The sequence below is a fragment of the Neolamprologus brichardi genome, chromosome 17, assembly GCF_056152115.1.
Source record: "Neolamprologus brichardi isolate AB-2024 chromosome 17, ASM5615211v1, whole genome shotgun sequence".
Taxonomy (NCBI): domain Eukaryota; kingdom Metazoa; phylum Chordata; class Actinopteri; order Cichliformes; family Cichlidae; genus Neolamprologus; species Neolamprologus brichardi.
Genome location: NC_142120.1, coordinates 14,749,361 through 14,767,897, shown reverse-complemented (window position 1 = coordinate 14,767,897; position 18,537 = coordinate 14,749,361). Strand labels below are relative to the sequence as shown.

At 39.9% G+C, this 18,537-nt stretch overlaps 1 protein-coding gene across 1 annotated transcript in view; it reads right to left on the bottom strand.

Annotated features, from left to right (window-relative positions):
- Positions 1 to 4,400: 4,400 nt before the first annotated feature.
- Positions 4,401 to 18,537, bottom strand: part of lhfpl3 (LHFPL tetraspan subfamily member 3) — a 54,708-nt gene continuing 40,571 nt past the window's right edge. Inside the window, exons 2-4 of the mRNA XM_006780824.3 lie at positions 10,999 to 11,229; positions 8,913 to 8,970; positions 4,401 to 5,511 (exon numbers count right to left, since the gene is read on the bottom strand). Of these exons, the coding sequence (XP_006780887.1) occupies positions 8,948 to 8,970; positions 10,999 to 11,229 (254 nt within the window). The 3' untranslated portion in view covers positions 4,401 to 5,511; positions 8,913 to 8,947. The remainder of the gene's footprint in view (positions 5,512 to 8,912; positions 8,971 to 10,998; positions 11,230 to 18,537) is intronic.

The following is an 18,537-nucleotide window of genomic DNA, read 5'->3' as shown; positions in this document are numbered from 1 at the left end:
TTTTTTTTTTTTTTCCTTTTTTTTTTTTTAAATCATTTGTGTGTGTGAGTGTATGTTTGTGTGGAGGGGAGAGACTCACAGACACTGCACTGGTTGGCTATTTTCATGGTTCATTATAATAAATCACTGTAATGACAGTTTTACACCACTTGTCGTGACATTTGTCTGCGGGGGAACATTTGTGCCGTCGTCTTTGCTGCCGGCTGCTTTGACAAATATCCGCTCAGATTGAAATCATCCAAGGACAGCAGAAAACTGAGGCTGAGAGGTAATAATACTGCCCACCTACAGCACATTTATAATCAATATCCAAACACTGGAACATTGGAACGCACTAGGAAATCTTTAAAGTTGGACTATAGTTATAGAATAAAAATTGATTGGCGTTAACTGTGTGCCATTATTTTCCCCAAAATGAGTTTCCTTGTAAATTTAATTTAATATATAACCTTTGGCAAGTTGTTTAATTGTGTACATATGTTGAGAGTACATCCTTTTTCTGCAGCATAGAAAAAGGAACAATGTTAGAAGTGAAAATCAGAGGTGGAACAGAATTAATAGAAAATAACTTTTTTTTGCTAGTTAGACAAAAGGCAAATTTGAAGATGTTATTTAGTGCTTAAAGTGGACTTATAGAATAAAGGGAAGTAGGATTTTTCAAAATCATGCAATAGGTGCAGCTAACAAAACTCAGATGAGTTTGATTCCTGGTGACCTTGACCTCAAGGTCAAAAGTCAGGTTTTCTGAAAATCTTGTGACTGAGATCATTCAAACGTGGCAATGCAATTCTTTTCAAATTCATACCCCAGGTGCATCTGCGTTGGCAGTGTTGTCAACTGTACCAGTACCACTGTCAACAACCATCGTGCTTAACAGTTCATACGGTGTTTAGGTTTAAAACCCTCATCTTTAAGGTTGTTATACACGGAGCAGTGAGACAAAGATCCAAACTTGTATAATAAGTATATAAATGCAGTGGGGGCGGGCAAGTCAACATCAAGCCATTATTAGGTCCTGATGTTTCTAAGCAAGGAAAAAAACTAAGACACTGAGATTTGGGGTTTATCCTTCATCTCAGGAGAAGGCAGCAGCAGGGAGAATTTTATGATTTGATCCAGTAGTTGAAGCTGAATCGCGACCGCTTTCATACATATTTCAGCATGTCAGTGAGGTAGTCTGAGCTCATGTTGGGAGAGCGTGAACCACCAACTCCAGCTGACCCGGAGCAGCGTCTAGCTGTGTCTGAGTTTAAATGATGGTATTTTACCATTTCCAGATCACTGTATATTCAGTACTAATGCACGTTTTCATCTAAGAGTGCACTTGTTGCCAAATGCATGGTCCAATTGGCTTCAAATTCATCCTACAAAATAACAGTCTGTGTACAGCTGCATTAAGAATAGGTCTAAAGTAGAGTCCAAAATATGTGTAATGCATGAAATACCACACATCGGTGTGGAAGAGCCTTTATAGAGTAGCTGTGCATCATTCACACTTCAAATTAATCCTTATTTTTCTTGTAGTGGGCATTGTTGCATCACCCCTCCTCTCCCTGTAAGCTAACTTTCTTTTGATTGGCTGCCACTTGCAAATAAAAAGTGTGGGACAGGAGTAGATGACCTTATTGGCAATAGTGACATTTGTCAAAGAGTGGAAAAAATGTCTGATACTGAACATTTATAGCAGCCCAAAGCCTCCAGCAACATATATATGACCAAAAATAAGGAAAGACACTCCCTTGAGGATTTCTTTACACACCTAATGTTAGCGGGTGGGGATGGCTTTGTCCTCCAGAGAGTAAATGTTTATTCAGCTCAAAGTAAAATTAAGAATAAAAGAAACTGACCCAAGTGAGATCACATGGAGCTGAGATGTCATGAAAAGGTCACCGTATAGAGGATGGACCCTTCTGATTTAGGGCACAGTGTGGCTTTACTCTGAAGTCATCCTGCCCTTGTAGTGGTTCCAATAATAGCAACACTGTCTATATTCATACATCCATCCAATTTTGCCTTGAGTGTATAACGAGCATTACGGCCTATAGTGATTAGGCTTTAGTCTCTGGTTGAAACAAAATAGCCAATAATGACTCATAACTTCCTCTAACAAAGAGACTAATCTTCCCTCTAAGAGGTGTACAGCCCCCTGAAGGCTGCTAGGATTCATGTGAGCAGATGGCCGTGCACATGTCTTGATTTTAATCAAGTAGCTGGTGTGCATGCCAAAAATTATATTCCCCCCCTTAATGATTATGATGCTGCCTCTGCCCTTCACAGTGTTTTGGAAGTGAGGGTGACAACCAGGACTCACATGTGAGTTCTCTGTTTGCTGCACATTTAGACCTACAAGTCATTACCCATCACAAAAAAGGATATAAAAGCAGTTCTGTTATTTTTTACAACTTTGTGAAAGTTTAAGATCTTTCAACAGTTATCCATCCATTTTCTCCCACTTATCTGGGCTTGGGTCATGTGGAAAGCAGCCTTAGCAGAAAAGAACAACTTCTCCCCAGCTACCTCCAGCTCATCTGGGGGGGACGACAGATGTTGGCTGTCTTTTGTTCCATGACAGAATCCACAGTTTTGGCACTAGATGGCTTTATTTTGCCTGAATAATTCATAGGTCAGTGTGAAGAGGTTTAACCCCTTACTGCATCATATTTGATACATACAGTTTTTGTGAGTTTTTAAAGAGTTTTTTTTTCCCCTCCAAAAACCAACTTAAACCAGCTGACATCTACTTCTGTGCAGAAATAATCTGAAAATAATGATCACTTAAAAATACTTAAATATAATTTGTTTCTTATTTCCTTTAAGGTCTTCAGATTGTTTTCAGGTACTGAAATGTGGGTAAATCACACTACAGGTCATCGGCTGTATTATGAAGTGCTTCTTGATTTTACTGTATGAACATAGTAGCAATTCAATATTTAATTACTTGAACTAACAATTGAAGAAAATTCTAGGAGAAGTGAGACATACGAGCTGAGGATGGTATGCACCTACAGGTGTAACGTAAAACTGATTAACTGTGTTTACTCACTAAAGATTGTGAGAAAATCTATTATAGGGGGAGTACTTTCTTTAGGAGTGCTTTATTATGGCTTTTTACTTCACTCAGTGATCTGGAAAAAAGGCCCGTAAAGGCACACATGCCGTGGAAAAGAAGTGCATCTTGCACAAGTGCAAAACCTATATTTTATTCAAGGAGAGAGAGGGAAAACAAAGTCCTGGTAAGAATAGAGTATGTGATGTCTTATGAAGCCATTTTTGTTATGAGTACCATGTTTTCCAATTTGTAAGTATTTGATAGCTGGTAAGTATGTTGTTGGAAGATGATTTCTCTAAAGACATATTTAGACATATTTAGCAGGCTGCAATGCAGGTCATGGTCAGATTATAGTTTTTTATATACAGAATAAGTGCTAGTGCTTGGTCAACAGGTGTCAAGAACAGTGAGTAAATACTTACCTCAGGTCACATAATGTCAGGGGGTCACAGAAACAGGTGTAGCACTTGTTAGCAAACCTGGCACAGAGTAAGGGCAACAGTTTCCAGCAAACAGCATCTCTAAAAGTCCCTAATGAAGCACTTATGCAGTTGTGATCAGACAATTGCAAATACCTATCATGGGCATGAATGTCATGGTATTTTGGGCGTTTTAATGATTTACTTGAACTGCTCTTTTGCGACACTGGAAAGATTGTGCAACATACATCTTTAATTTCTTATCTGGCCATGAAACCGTTCTCCAGACAGCATTTGTCTTGTCCGTGTGAACATCTGCAAATTTCAGTCAAGGTTGAAGTTTTTGATTTTGGAGCAGGGGCTTCCTTCTTGGTCAGGATGCTTTCAGTCCATAATGATATAGAACCTCCTTCACTGTGCACACTGATGCTGGTGTTCCAGCAGTTTCCAGTTCATTGCAGTCTTGAGCCTTGTTGCTTCCTGAGCATCCTAACCAGTTCATCTGAGGATGACAGTTTGCATCTTTTTCCAGACTTGAAATGATGATCCTCCAGCTGTTTAAGCTTCCTGAATGACCAAAGCTACGACCAACCCAGTTGAAAATTTGTGCACTAAGCTTAAAAGCCAGGTCTGTGCCTGTTTATGTTTTAGAGAAAATCCAAAATTATTTTAAACCTGGGGATCCAGTTCTTTCTTCTTTTTTTTTTGGCCATTCATGCCCAAGATGACTGTACGTAAACTTCTGACCACAACTGTAAGTTATTTGTTAAACCCAATGGGTGTAGAAAAACAGATATGTGTAAGTTACGTTTTTCAGACGAGTATAAGTAGTTCGGCCTTCTGAGTAGGCCAAACCGGTAGCCTACCAGCCTGACTCAGTGTTAAAAGGCACCTAACCTCAGCACCAAAACAAAAACACATAACCTGTTAAGTTCTTTTGTTCTTTCCATTAACACATTTATTGTAAGTTAGACTCATTTCTTCCTTTCGTTCTTTTCTTGTTGTGAGACAGCGAAGGATGACAGGAAACAAAAATAAGAAAGATACAACAATACAAAACCTATCCACAGTTCGAGTCCAGCACTTACTCCCTTTTTAGTTCCTCACAATACTGCCAGATTACAAGATACTCTATGGCACATACTGTTAATGGTACAATAAAATGACATTTCAAAATGTACAATTTAAAGTTAAGACAAAGCACAGGGACACAATCAACATACAGCTATACACAGATTATAGACTTTATATAACCAATGTTTTCGCCCTTTTAGTACACTTATATTTTACTCTGTTTTTGCACAGTCCTCACCAGTAAAAACTTCTAATTACTACCATTTGATTCTATCACATCAAACATTTAATTATAAGAAAACAGCTGTGTTCTTCCTGCTCGCTTATCCAGCCTGTCATTCTCTCCAGTCCCTCACATCTCTGCAGACAATGCTCGTGTTTAAATTAAAAGGTCAAACTGTGTCAAAGCTGGAGTCCTTTGCAGGAAGTTTGTTGACGTAATAAGAAAGACGATCTGACAGCCTTGACCTCAAGTCTGTTAAGTCCTTATTTGTGTCGGTCAAAGTCTTGTTAATGCGTTCTGATTTAATTCGATTTGAGCGGATGCCACTCTGTGGTATTTGTCCAAACTGTGTCCTGGAGCTGATGTGCCATGTCTTTCACACTTTGTTTATTTTTTTTTTCAGCTGAACCTCTGCACTGGCGGCCACCCTCGCTTCCACAACAGCTCAGGTGTGATGATGAACCTACCAAGATGGGCAAAGTCTTTTAAAATATTTATCCTGCAAAAATTAGCATTTTGAGATGCAACTGAGGACTAATTTACAGAAAGAGCTTCCAGGGAGGACAAAAGGTCTCCTAGTCTCCATAATGAGGTTGTGTGGCTTCTTCCAGACTTCCTCCTGTCCTTCTTCTTCTTTGATGTTGATTCTCCACTCATCAGTTCTGCATCCAAGCTCCAAGGTCGACTAGGAGAGGAAAGCTGGATCCTGAAGTGACTTTACATCTAGGTGGTAAGACCTGCAGACACTGAGAAAAATAATGTAGAATCAGCTGACATTAACATAGTTTGGAAACATGATGATCTGTAGCTTCCAATATTAAATGCCTTGTGGTGACTGTTGCTATGGTTTCGAGATATATAAATAAAATTGCCCACATCATCTATTTATTATAGAAAATAATTTAAGCACATGATTTGATAATGCAAGAAAAATAATTGGCAACTGCTTGTAAACACAACAATTAAACTTGGGTCTTTCTCATCAGAAGCAGTGGGTAAGAAAGCTGGAGGGTAAATGACAGGAGGGGTTGTGATTACTAATTTTTTTGTTTATTTTGTACTGGTTGGTTTCCAGTTAAGAACCATGTGGGCAGATTTGGGTGAACTCAGCCAATTCTCATGTTATAACATTATTCTGGGCTCTGCTTTACATGTATGTGTATAGACAGTGAGTTTGTGGTGTCCAAGCCCTTAATATATATTTAGACTGGTTGGGCAATCTCTCGGCTGGCCTGGGAATGCCCTGGTGTTCCCCTGGATAAGCTGGAGGAGGTGGCTGGAGAGAGGGAGGTCTCTGCTTAGGCTGCTGCCCCCGCGACCCGGCCCCGGATAAAGCAGATGAAGATGGATGGATGGAAGTCAAAATCTTCTCCTAACATAAGATTTGAATTGTAAAAATTAGATTCTTTTTGGCTTTTGAATATTTTAAGGACTCATTTTGCAGTATTTATTTAGACCCTTCATACTTAGATTAGATTTTTTGGGGGGGCAAAAAATACCTCAGAAATTGCAACAAACTATAATCTGTATGTTATTTTTATCTTTATATAAATGCATAATATGCAGTTTAGACTGTATGCACACATAAAGATACTCAGGTAAATGCCCAGTGTTACATACTAAGGTTTAAAGAGCTTCATAAACTTATTATAAGACTTATTCTTATACGAAAGAACAAACAGACTGATTATTTTCAACTGTTTTCTTTCATCTCTATTTTACAGATTTTATGCATGCTTCACATTTTGGTTTAAATAGAAGCTGACGTGACATTGTTAAAACACGCATCATTTCTCATAGTTTCCCTATTGACTTAGATTATTAAATGTGGCTTAACTCACAGTTAGTGTGGCCTTATATGATAAAAAGCACCCGTGCTCGCCTGCAGTCTGAGAGTGTTGCCTGAGTTTAATTGCTGATTGTCTGCACCTGACAAGGGGTGGATAACAGTATGCCTGAATTTGGCAAACTCTGGTGTCCTGGATTTAATGTTAACATTTGGCTCATATGCTGCAACATAAAATGGAGACAGACACCAGCGTTTTTAGAAATGTTATTTTATGAGTCAAAAAAAAGTTGATTTTTTTAAGATTTTTATAGATAAACACTATAATATACAGTCCTGTACAAAGTCTTGAGTTGCCTCAAAATTGTTGTAATTTTTTAAAAAGTGGTTCTGAGCAATAGTTCTCCAAGCTTTCTGAAGGTCTTTCAAAGTTTTTAGTCCAGTGATTGTACCTGACCATATTCAGTGGAAAGTCTTTTTTTTGTTGGTTGAAACACTCAGCATTGACTTATAAAGAATGAAGAAGCGTCTTCAGTTCAGAACTGAAGAAGCTCAAAACTGAAGAAGCTTCTTGGATGAGAGGTGAAAGGTGTTCACTAAACTTGAAGAAGTCCAGTTGTTTTCTTTCCAAGCTCCATATGCATACCCGGATAGAAAAACACACACAATGAAACACTTATTGGCCTCCCCAGAACCCAGACCTACATTGCTGAAGCAGTGTGGGATTATCTGGACAGAAAACAGAAGAAAGGGCAGCCAACATCCCAACAAGAGCTTTGAGTGTCCTTCATAAAGCTTCGAGAGCTACTTAAAGAAATTACAAGAAAGCATGGCTTCAGGCTGTGTTGAAGAAAAAAGGCAGTAACACCAAATATTGACTTTCAAGCTCATTCGAGTTGTACAAACTCCACTTTTGCCTTATATACTCAGTTTCCATGCATGTCTGCACATTATTCAATAAGTTGCTGTAGAACCTAAAGAAGTGAAGGGTTGCTCACAATACTGCACATTTCTGAATGGATATATGAGAGGTATACGCTCTATTATCTTATTCAAGTGCCAGCTGGGGCACACTTAACCTAACCAATGCCTATCTTTGAACTCTATAAGGAAGCTAAAGTACCCATGGGTATGGCCCCAATTGACCAGTAGATTCAAACCAAGGACTTTCTCTATGTGAGGAAACAAAGCTAAGTGTCTCACTGTGCTGCCCCAGCAGGAGACATATCGGGACTAAATACAGGTCAGGTAAGTGTCTGGGCATGCTCCTGATCCAGAAAGACCTTCCATGATCTGGTGCTGTGGGTGTGGGCACAGTCATGGGTAAGGTTTTGCCACAAGAATGGCAGAAGTACAGTTTGAAGTGCCTCATCTCAGCACCTCTATCCAATCATATTTCCACCAAGAACAGTCAGCTCAGAGATGGTGCTCTTGCATCAGCAAGAGCCGATGACAGTCGTGTACACTGTTCTTTTAGTGCTCTGACACCACTGGCCTGGGAATACAGCACACTGAATCAGTTCTGAGTTGTATAAGTGAGTTCATTCGTGCTCGTTAAGCAAATTACCAATCCCATCACTGACTAAAACCAATAAACCAGAAACGAAAACTACTCAGATAAACTGTTTGGGTGTTCTAGGAGATTAAAATTAGATACTGAGCAATGGATTTAACGCACACTACTGTAAGGCAAGTAGGGGTTGCAGAGGGGGGTAATGCGAGAGTTTGAACATAACGTGACAGACTGTCAAAAATATATTATTGCTTTATTATTAATAGATTATCATTTCTTATTGCTTGTGGCGACGGTGGTGGTGGTGATGGTTGTAGCTTAAAAAGTAAGACTGCTACCTTTCATGAGCTGCAGCCACTGTTTGCACTTCAATCAACTGCTTTAAACTTTCAGCTGCTTTAAACTTTAAAGCGGCCGATCGAGGAGATTGAGGTGTCTTTAAAGTTTAAAGGCACAGTCAATAGGCGAACTGACTCATGAGGCGAGAGGGACCACAGCCAGAAAATGAAGTCAGTAAATTAACTGAGTAATACAGCAACACATCTGCTGTTTCTAGACAGCTTTTTAACATTAGCCAGTACAGGCTCAAAAAACCCAAGTTTATTGACTCATTTTATTACTCAGGAATTCAGGTATTGATTTGTAAAAGAGGCAGAATGCTTTAAAGTTCATAGTCTCACTTTAATTGCCAAAAAAACCTTTATTTCGCCTCAATCAGTAAATAAGGCTTTTAGGTTTTAGTGGGCTTAAGAAGGGGGAAAAAAGGGTGGGATAAAATGAGGAAGGACATTATTATTTTTATTTGAATGATTAGAGATTGTTCTTGTGCTCTACAATGACACACTTACCCGTGTGTGTGTTGCTGCAATGGCATCAGCAGACGTTATATGGCGTTATTACCGCTCTCTGTGGGAGTGGAAGAAGAAAGGGATGTGAGTGGAAAGTATGAAGAAGTTGTCATAACCAGCAGGCGGCAGTATTGCATAACATTCCTGCCCCTACAGAATCAAACATCATACAATTAGCCCACCTCCCCCTCCTCTGATTTCCTCATGTTTCAAACTTGGACAGGTGTCACAATCTATCCTCCTGAGTGACAGGATAAGAAAAACATCCCATTTACACTTCATCTGCTGTTTGATGAATCCCCCATTTTCACTTTGGGGATCATATTTCATCTACATTTGCCTCTCTCCCTCTCATTGTCCTCCTCGCCTCATTATCCCTCTCCCTCTGTCTTGTCCTCACTCTCCGGTCTCTAGGTTGATAATGGCTTCTTCCTCTCAGTCACTTTGCTTATATGAGCTAACAGGCAACTGTGTCCCGGCTGATAGGGTGGCTGTGATTCATTTAGACAGGCTGGCAGCAAGCTGTGTAAACAGCCATTAGTAATTCATGACTCTGTCCAGCATCCCCAGGCTTCAATTAACCCTTGCTATTGGTGCATTCTTCCATTCAGTTGCCCGTCTTTCTCTTTCTGCCCATCTCCGATTGCTTTTCATCTCTGTCCTCCTTCATCTGCATTCCTGCCTCCTTCCAGCCTCCTCGCGGTTCTAAATCATCCTCTTTGGGTCCGAGCGTAGTTGTCATTGAGCCCAGTCAAAGAAAGAAAAATCTCACTGGTAACAGGAGCAAACAAAACCAGCCGAGCAGGTGGTGTATAATGTCCTGTCTAATGTATGCAAATTAAGAGCTCGTGCATGTGAAATCATGCAAGCAAATAAAAGGCATTTTCTTTATTTAAAGCTGCTGCTGGGATGTGGGGAAACATGATGTCTTTGATGTGAGAAGAAAGGCCAGTTAAGCAGAAAAACACAGCAAAAGAAATGAGGACTGAAGTCATAGGTTTAATGTCTCCAGGCTTGACAAAACAAACAAAATGCTTTGACTTCACCTGAGACTTTGAATACTTATGAAACATCCCCCAGGCCAGAAGTGGAATAAAATCTTGGTGGGACCTGCTGCTTATTCTCTTAGTCCAGCAGTCAAATTGATTTTTTAATAAGTTCAGTAGCACCTCTTTTGTTTTGCTTTGAAAACAGCCCGGATCTCATTTCAGGTATAATTGCACTGCAGCCGTTATTTGTTTGCTGTATACCCAACTGCCTCAATTACTATAAAATGGGTTTGGAAAGTAATAAAGATATTTATTTATTTATATATTCTTAGAAATTGCATTTGCAATGACGACACAAATCTGACGAACAACGGGTAATGACTTTCTGCAGGGCTTAGATATTCAATCACAGGAAAACTTTTCCAGCTTACTTTTGAGCAGGTTGTATAAGTGTGCCTAACAACAAGTGTTTTGATGTGATTGACTGATTCGTCTGAACCGAATTACCAGCAGGCTCATATTATCAGCCAATATTACCGATTTGTCAATTTATTGGCCTCTGCATTTATATGAAAATGTAAAAAATAAAGAGAAAGGAGAAACACCCTTTAACCATGTTATGAGTGTTGATGTTGCATAGTTTATCCACCAGAGGGCACTCTGCAGCTTCCCTGTTTGAATCATTTATTTGAAAGGGCACAAACACAAACACCACAAAGTGCAGATTAAGCAGAAAAAAGCATAAATGAGTAAATAAATAACTACACATAGCAAATATTAGAAAAATTTGATTGTGTTTTTGTTTGTCTGAAAGAAAATGTAATCGGCTGACATACTGGAATGTTGGTTTTGGTATCGGTATACACATCGATATCAGTCTTAAAAATTCTACCATACCATAGGTATATATATATAATTTATATTGTTAAACTCTCTGCACCCCTTATCATCTTTGCAGACACTTCAGGTGTTGCCTAGGCTTAATTGCTAATTGACCACACCTGGTGAGGTGCAGATAAAGTTAATTTCCTGAAATATAACCATAAAACACCATAAAAACTGCCCCAAAGAGGAAGCGTGTGCAGGTGTCTTCTTACTGTCTCCTAGCAGCTCCTCAGACATCAGACTGTCCTGGCGGTTTCCTAAGACGAAGGCCAGAAAGGAGAGGATGAGAGCATCCAGGATGCCCATGATGGCCAGGATGTAGGCCCAGCGCACCGAGCAGGCGCCTAGTGTGTACTTATCCGTCTGTTCGCCACACATCCTTTTCACCTCGTCGCTGTCCCAGCCATCTGGGTAGATCATGCAGCCCAGAATCAGACACGTACCTGGAGCAGGAGGACACAGTGATAGACAAGTGATATTAGATGTCAGTGTTACACATTGCTGTGTAGTAATACATGTTATTCAGTGTACACTGTGGTCTGGGGAGGTGATGTAGGGCTTTATGCACATTTTAACCTTTAGGTATAGTAAATAAGCTGCATAAACTGACCTTTAAGCTGGGAAATTCAACCAGGATGTCACACTTTGATTTATAATTGGTCACATTATGAATGTCACTGACTACAATTAATGTAAAACACAGAGCACACACATTCACTTATTGTGCATTCCATGATTTCCAATCAAGTCTGCTTTGAGAAAAAACTCGCTAAACTCCACCACCTTTGTTAAGGAAGAAAATAAACAGCCAAAAAAAAAAACATATTGGAACAAAATTCCTCTTTAACAATGTGAAAGACTGATAAAGTCACACAGAAACGATCACTTCCAGTTATTGATGCTAGAGGTGGATCTACAGGCTGGTGTACTTAACTGTGACATTTTTTTTTTCAAAGGTAACCTAAATAGCTGACAAAGCTACTTTGCACAGAGAGGCAGTCATAAAGTGCCTTACAGGATAAAATAAGATACAACAATACAACTGGAAACAAATCCCACAACTTTGAGGCCACATCTCAAAAACACGGTCTTCTTTGGTTGTTAACCTGGACTGAAGTACCTCTAAGAAGCATCGATCAGCTCACTTCATACACCCCGTAGTTAGGTATGGATGTAGGCATTTACTAATTTAGGGAAGCATCTGACCATGAAGAGCTCTGAGAGTGAAAAACCTTAAACCTAATGAGGAGCTGGTGTCAACAGGACAGAATTGGTGTCACATGGGAGGTTTTAGATGACCTGGTGAGCAGCCTCATCTGTAAGTGATCCAGGAATGAGTTGCTCAGGCAGAGTAAGAATGAATTCCAGAAAGTTCTGTTTTTCTTCTATATTTAAGGACAGACAATTGTCTGCCATCGAATTCTTTATTCAATCTTAATGCAGTCATCAAGGACAGAAATGTGGCTGCATTCTGGTATCGCATCCTCTCCTCAGCCAGTGTGGGCCAGTTTATGATGGACATTCAACTTCAACTTTGTCTATGACCTCACTAGCCTGTAGTTTAGCTTAAAGTCTCGGTGCACACACAGTTAAGTCCAGCAGCTATTATTTTTTTAACAAAGCGTTTAATGTGAAAGCATTTTGCTATGGCAATTGTTCTCAAATATGTCTTATGGGTGTTCTCAGCATTTAAAAAAGGATAACTCACATTTATTTTGGATTAAAGTGGACTGCCTACAAGAATTTGGCATATATGAGTTCTCATGGTGCATTTCTGCATGACAGTGATGCCTTCATGAGCAAATGATAGGACTGGATGACCGAAGAATGATTATATATGTGTATATATATATATATATATATATATATATATATGTATATATATATATATATATATATATATATATATATATATATATATATTAGGGGTGCAACGATACTCGTATCGATATTGAACCGTTCGATACAGTGCTTTCGGTTCGGTACGCATATGTATCGAACAATACAACATTTTTAATTTATTTTATCAACTTTCCTTCTGACAGTGCTGTCTGTGTTGAGCGCTCAGTGGATCTGCGCTCGACAGTGCAGCCTAGGCGGAGTAGTCGAACACAGATTCACTGAGCGCAGGGCAAGCTAGCTAGACAGAAGTTAAGCTCGTTGCAACATGGCAAATTGAACCTCCCCCACCCTCATTCAGATCTGGCGTCTGGAACTATTTTGGTCTTCATGTGACGTATGACCCTGAAGGTAAGCGCGTCATGGACTAAAGTAAAACAGTATGTCAGATGTGCCACGCAATGCTCAGTTACATGAGTGGGAACTAGTGTGTTAGCGCAGTTAGCTCGTTAATGTGTTGACGCTGTCCAGCCCCACACACGGGGCAATCCGCGGTAGCTCGTTAACGGAGATTTACCGTGTTGTGGCGTTAACCTCATTTCAGATTAAGGCTGACAGCACTAGTGGGAACACAACGAATATGACTGCACATTTACCCGATAGCATCCTAGTGCAAAGACAAGTGGAAGCAGACAAAAACAACAAGCACGCATACAAACGTTACCCGAGTCATTTAGACAGCCGTTAGCACATGATTCTCCTTATGGGGACCTGATATGTTTAATATGCTGCTGAGAATATAGCCCAGAAGAAGCGTATAGTATAGCTTTTATTTTGGAAAGAGACATTTCTCTGTAATAAACTCTCTTTTCCAAAGATGAGTGATTCCTCAATCAGATACAGGGCTCGCAAAATCGCTAGCCCGACGTCCCGGGGCTAGCGATTTTTCCAGTCGGGCTGCTCTGCTCTGCTCGTCGGCCTATCGTAGGAAGGAAAAATATATGTCAATGCTTTTGCATTCTTTCGGAAATGTAGCTGGGTAATTATGTTATTGGCATCGGTGAGCCACTGTCAATATGTGACATATTGAAATCGTGTTTGAATTTGCACTTGTTTTTTGCTTTCACTTTGCAATCGCGCGAACTGTGTATAGAGAGCGACAGCACTGATTGGTGAGTGATGATAATTTGCGCACCAATTCCTCTGACATCGTCTTATCAATCGTTAGCTTACTATGCAAACATGACAAGTGAAATCTCCCGCAGCAAGCTTAAACATGTGAGAGGTTGATCGCGCAGAGAATCGCTGAGCGTTATATGAGTGCGTGTGTAAAAGCAGCAGGATATATATTTTAGTTCTGCTGAGCCAAATAAGACAGGTCAGGGTGAAGAAGTGACAGCCAAAGAAAAGCTTACCACAAAACGGAAAAGTTATGACAAATCAGACTATAAGGCAAAAAGAAAGTGCAGCTTTATGGTTTCATGGACAAAAGAATTTCTGTGGCTGCAATATGACGAGCTAAATAACCAGGTCTACACATTAGTGGTCCGCAGGTGCGCATTCGCTGTCAAAATAAAAAAGTTGCAACGCGTGTTTGCATACATAAGATTTTCAGGAGGAGGACAGACATTTGTTTAGAACTCTTAAAGATGTCGAAGAAGCTCCTTTAAGCAGTTACTTTGATGTTCCTCCACCTCCAAAGAAATGTCAGGAGTCCGAACCACAAAAGAAGCGCGTATTCTCAGAAAAGTGGTTGCAGGAGGTGAGCTGGCTTCAAACAAATGATGAACACACAGAGAGGTGGTGCAGAATGTGCAGTGAACATGAACATTTTTTTGTGTATCGAAAAAATATCGAACCGTGACACCAAAGTATCGAACCGAACCGAACCGTGAATTTTGTGTATCGTTGCACCCCTAATATATATATATATATATATATATATATATATATATAGCCCACAGCAATGTGCTGTTGAAAAAGGCTTCATTCCAAGAGCCATCAGCCCTCATCAGGTTGACAGATGAGAATTTTTAAGCCAATGACATTTACATTTGTTTACTTTTTATGTTGTTCTTCTTCCTGTTTGTTGAGCTGAAGAAGAAATCACAATGAATATTTATTCCCTCTTAAAAGGAGACGCATCCTCTGGAGTGCAGAGACACTAAACAAAGTTGGTGAAGGAGGCACGAAGATGCCAGCACATGTCACACGGCACCATGTGGTGACTCGGGCTGCCTTCATTAGCCGTCTGCTTGCACGGCTGACGTTGACACAGTGAGCTGTTACAGAGTAGAGTCATCTAACAACACTTGGAGTTGTTTTCACAATCGCACGCTCGCACTCACTCTCACACTCGCTCTCACAGTCAGTTGAGGCAGCGAAGTCAACGGTGAGGCTGTGAGGTCTGTAGTAATTGTGACACTGCTGCCAAAAGCTAAGTCAGAGGATCTGGGAGGGTTTGTGTGTGCATGCTTATGCTTATTTGTGTCTCATGGAGAGACAGTTTGGCCTTTTCGGAAAGGCACAAAACCTTCACGAGTAGATTGTTTTTATGATGAATGATGAATTTTAATTCCTGTGCAGTTAGGCTGGGAGTCGTAGGGTTTCATTAAAGAAAACTTTGTCATGTGGGTTGAATCTGACCTTTGCTGGGCTGCATTTTGCACACTGCTGGGCTAAAGATAAAGGGGCAATCCACTGATTTTTACCTATAATTTAGCAGCCTAAGGCAGACGTATCTATGGCTTTAAATATCCCCGATCGTCACTAAAATTTTAAGTGTGAGCCAGTTTTAACAATGGAACTTTAAAAGAAAGGATTAATTGAAACTGTGTCTGCAATTTTGCACTTTTGTCATCCATTCCTATATTTTCAATGTATCCATATATTTAAATGACTTTAATAATATATTGATCGAATTCCCATTAGTCCACCCATCAGCCTAGCCAACAAGCATTGTGTGTGTGTGTGGGGGGGGGGGCTGAAGTCTGTCCCAGCTGACATTTGGCAAGAGGCAGGCTATCTATATATCTATCTATCCATCGCAGGGATAACAGGAAGACACAGATAACTGCTGTCACTCAAATCCACACCTACTGCCAATTTAGAATCGCCAATTATCCTAACATTCATGTCTCTGCACTGGGGGAGGAAGCTGGAGAGAGCCCATGCAGGCACAGGCAGCCACCCAGAACCTTCTTGATATGAACTACATCCACTGCACACCCCAAATCCACATTACTTTATTTCAAATTTATGCTGAAGCCCTCCCTTTAAGGAAATGTGTATAACATAACACACAAAAACATGTTGAAGCGGGTTTGTTCTCCTTGTGCCTGCAGGGATTTACTAATGAAGTCCAGGAACATGCATGTTAGGTTAATTGGTGACTGTAAATTGTTGCTGATGTGAGAGTGTGTGATTGTGTGTCTCTCTGTGGTAACTAGTCCAGAGTGTGTCCTGCCTATCGCCATATGACTGCTGGGATAAGCTCCCTATATCAGATAAGAGGTTAAAAAAAGATGGGTGGATGGTCTTTGGTATAAATATTTTATTTTATCATGAAGCTTCAATGAAGAATTGGGACAGGCTGACAGAGATGATACAGTCCTGTCAGTGTATATTTATTGAAACATTTCAAACTAAATCAAAAAGAGGAAACTATGCCCAGGGGATGATATGAAGGAGCAGATATATTTATGATTTATGATGTTTAGTTATAGGAGTCCAAAGGGGAAAATAAATGCTACAGAAATTAAAATCAGTTAAGGACTAGCAACAAAGCATTTGATTATTTTACAAAAGAAGGCTCTGGATTAAAAAAAAAACATACTTGTCATTTGGGGCCTGTTTGTGTTTACTTTGCATGTTCTCCAAGTAACTGCATGGCTTCTCCTCCCACAGTCCAAACACAGGCTTGTAAGGTTAACTGGTTGCTCCCTTTGGCATTTCATTAACAGAAAAACAAACAACAACAACATAAAAATGAAGAGAAAATACATTCACGGAGCCACTTATGTGCAGCCGTGCTTGCACAGTAAGATCCATTAAATTTACATTTAAAAGACCACTGCAAAATACTTTATAATTAATAAACTTATGCACTGGGTCACCTTTACAGGGCACATAACAAGCTACTTTAAACCACACAATTAAGCTTAATGTAAATTCTAAACACATTTTGTTTATAATTTTCTTTCTTATCCTGTCAAGATGACTCCACACTGTTTTGAGGACCGGGCTCTGGGGAGGCCAGTCCATGACTGATGCGTTCCACTGTGTGTTTTTCTATCCAGGTGTGCTTTTACTGCACTGGCAGTGTGTTTGGGATCACTGTCATGCTGAAAAATGAAGCTGTTGTTTCAGATGCTTTCCAGATGGTACTGAATGATTTCATTTTGATTTCTCTTCCCTTACTTAATATTGGGTTCTTGACAGCGACCATTCCACTGAGACCATTTCTGCTGAGGCTTCAGTGATCAGTAGATGATTGGCTGAAAGGACAGATGCCTGTGTCTGGATTTTTTCCTGTTTCTCAAGGACACGACTTTCAGATAATGTTCATCTGCTGTAGACAGTTTTTTAAGCATGTCGCTTCTTCTTTTGTTTTCCACTTATCCAGTTTCCTCAGTTTTTTAAAGGCATACTTAACACCATGCAGAGATATGCCAATTTTTCAGCCAATAGCTCTTTGGGATCTTTGGAAACAAAATACAAAGAAATAATCGGTGACTCAAGACTTTTGCACAGGACTGTATGCGTTATGCAAAAATGGATTCAGATTTTCGTTTCTCATCCAGCAGTTCCACATGTTTTCCCGTGATTTTAACAGACTGTTTCCTTAATTGCTTTCTTTTTGTCACGGTGTGCAGATTTCAGATTTTGTCGTTATCTCAGTTGAACTGCAGGAAGAATTAAGAAGTGATCCAACAAATAAAAAAAGGAAGAAAAAACAAGATGATGCTTCAAAACAAAAGGCAGCACATGGCTTCCACATGCTTTCTCATCCTAGAATCAGGGTCTTGTAAGGGATATTGTTTCTAATGTGAAAGCATTATGCCATTCACTGTCCTCACAAACACAGATGCCTAAACTTGTGTGAGTGTAGGCACCAAGTTAGGACACTAATGTGAGCTTGCAGTAGCTTAAAAAAATGGATGATCTCTGGAAATGTCAGAGACTCATGCCTCTCAATCCTGCTCCTTTCCCTTCATCATCTCTAAGCAGTGAACATGAGAAGTTGATGGTACAGTAGTTACATGTGTAGTCTTTGCTATTCAGAGATGAACTACACAACCAGCCTTCCTCCTCACAACAGCAACAGGCTACCGTAATGATAACCACTATTGATGTAAAAGCACTCTAATCCATTTGTAATGCCTACAATTCCCAGGAGGCAATGAGGGTATTGACTTCCCCCGCTGCCTTCCTGAGTTTGGAGATCAATTTCCTCAGTGTCAGGGAATTAAAGCAGCGTTGTGTTTGTTGGCAATTCATTTCTTTATATTATCTGTATTAGACGCAGCACAAACACAGGAACTTTAGAGTTCTGTCTTTTTCTGCAGGGTGGTTATAAAGCATTCATTAGGCATTTTTTCCTAATGAGCTTCCACTCATTTGGCGTCCGATCGCATTCACTAATATATTCCCCACTCGGCTTGTGATTGTGTCAACACAGAGTTCAGCACGTCATCCAAACAAAGACAGAAAGACAAAGATTCGAATATGTAAAGAGTGAAATTCACAAGAAAACATTTCATGTTTTTTTCTACTGAGGGTGAAAAGGAGATATTTTAAGTATTTTTTTTTATTTTGACATGCTCAAAGCTGCTGCTTGGTGTTTCCTTTTTTCTTTTTCCAGCAGTGTTTGTCGTGATCCAGGAGAGAGGATGCAAGAACAAACAAAATGA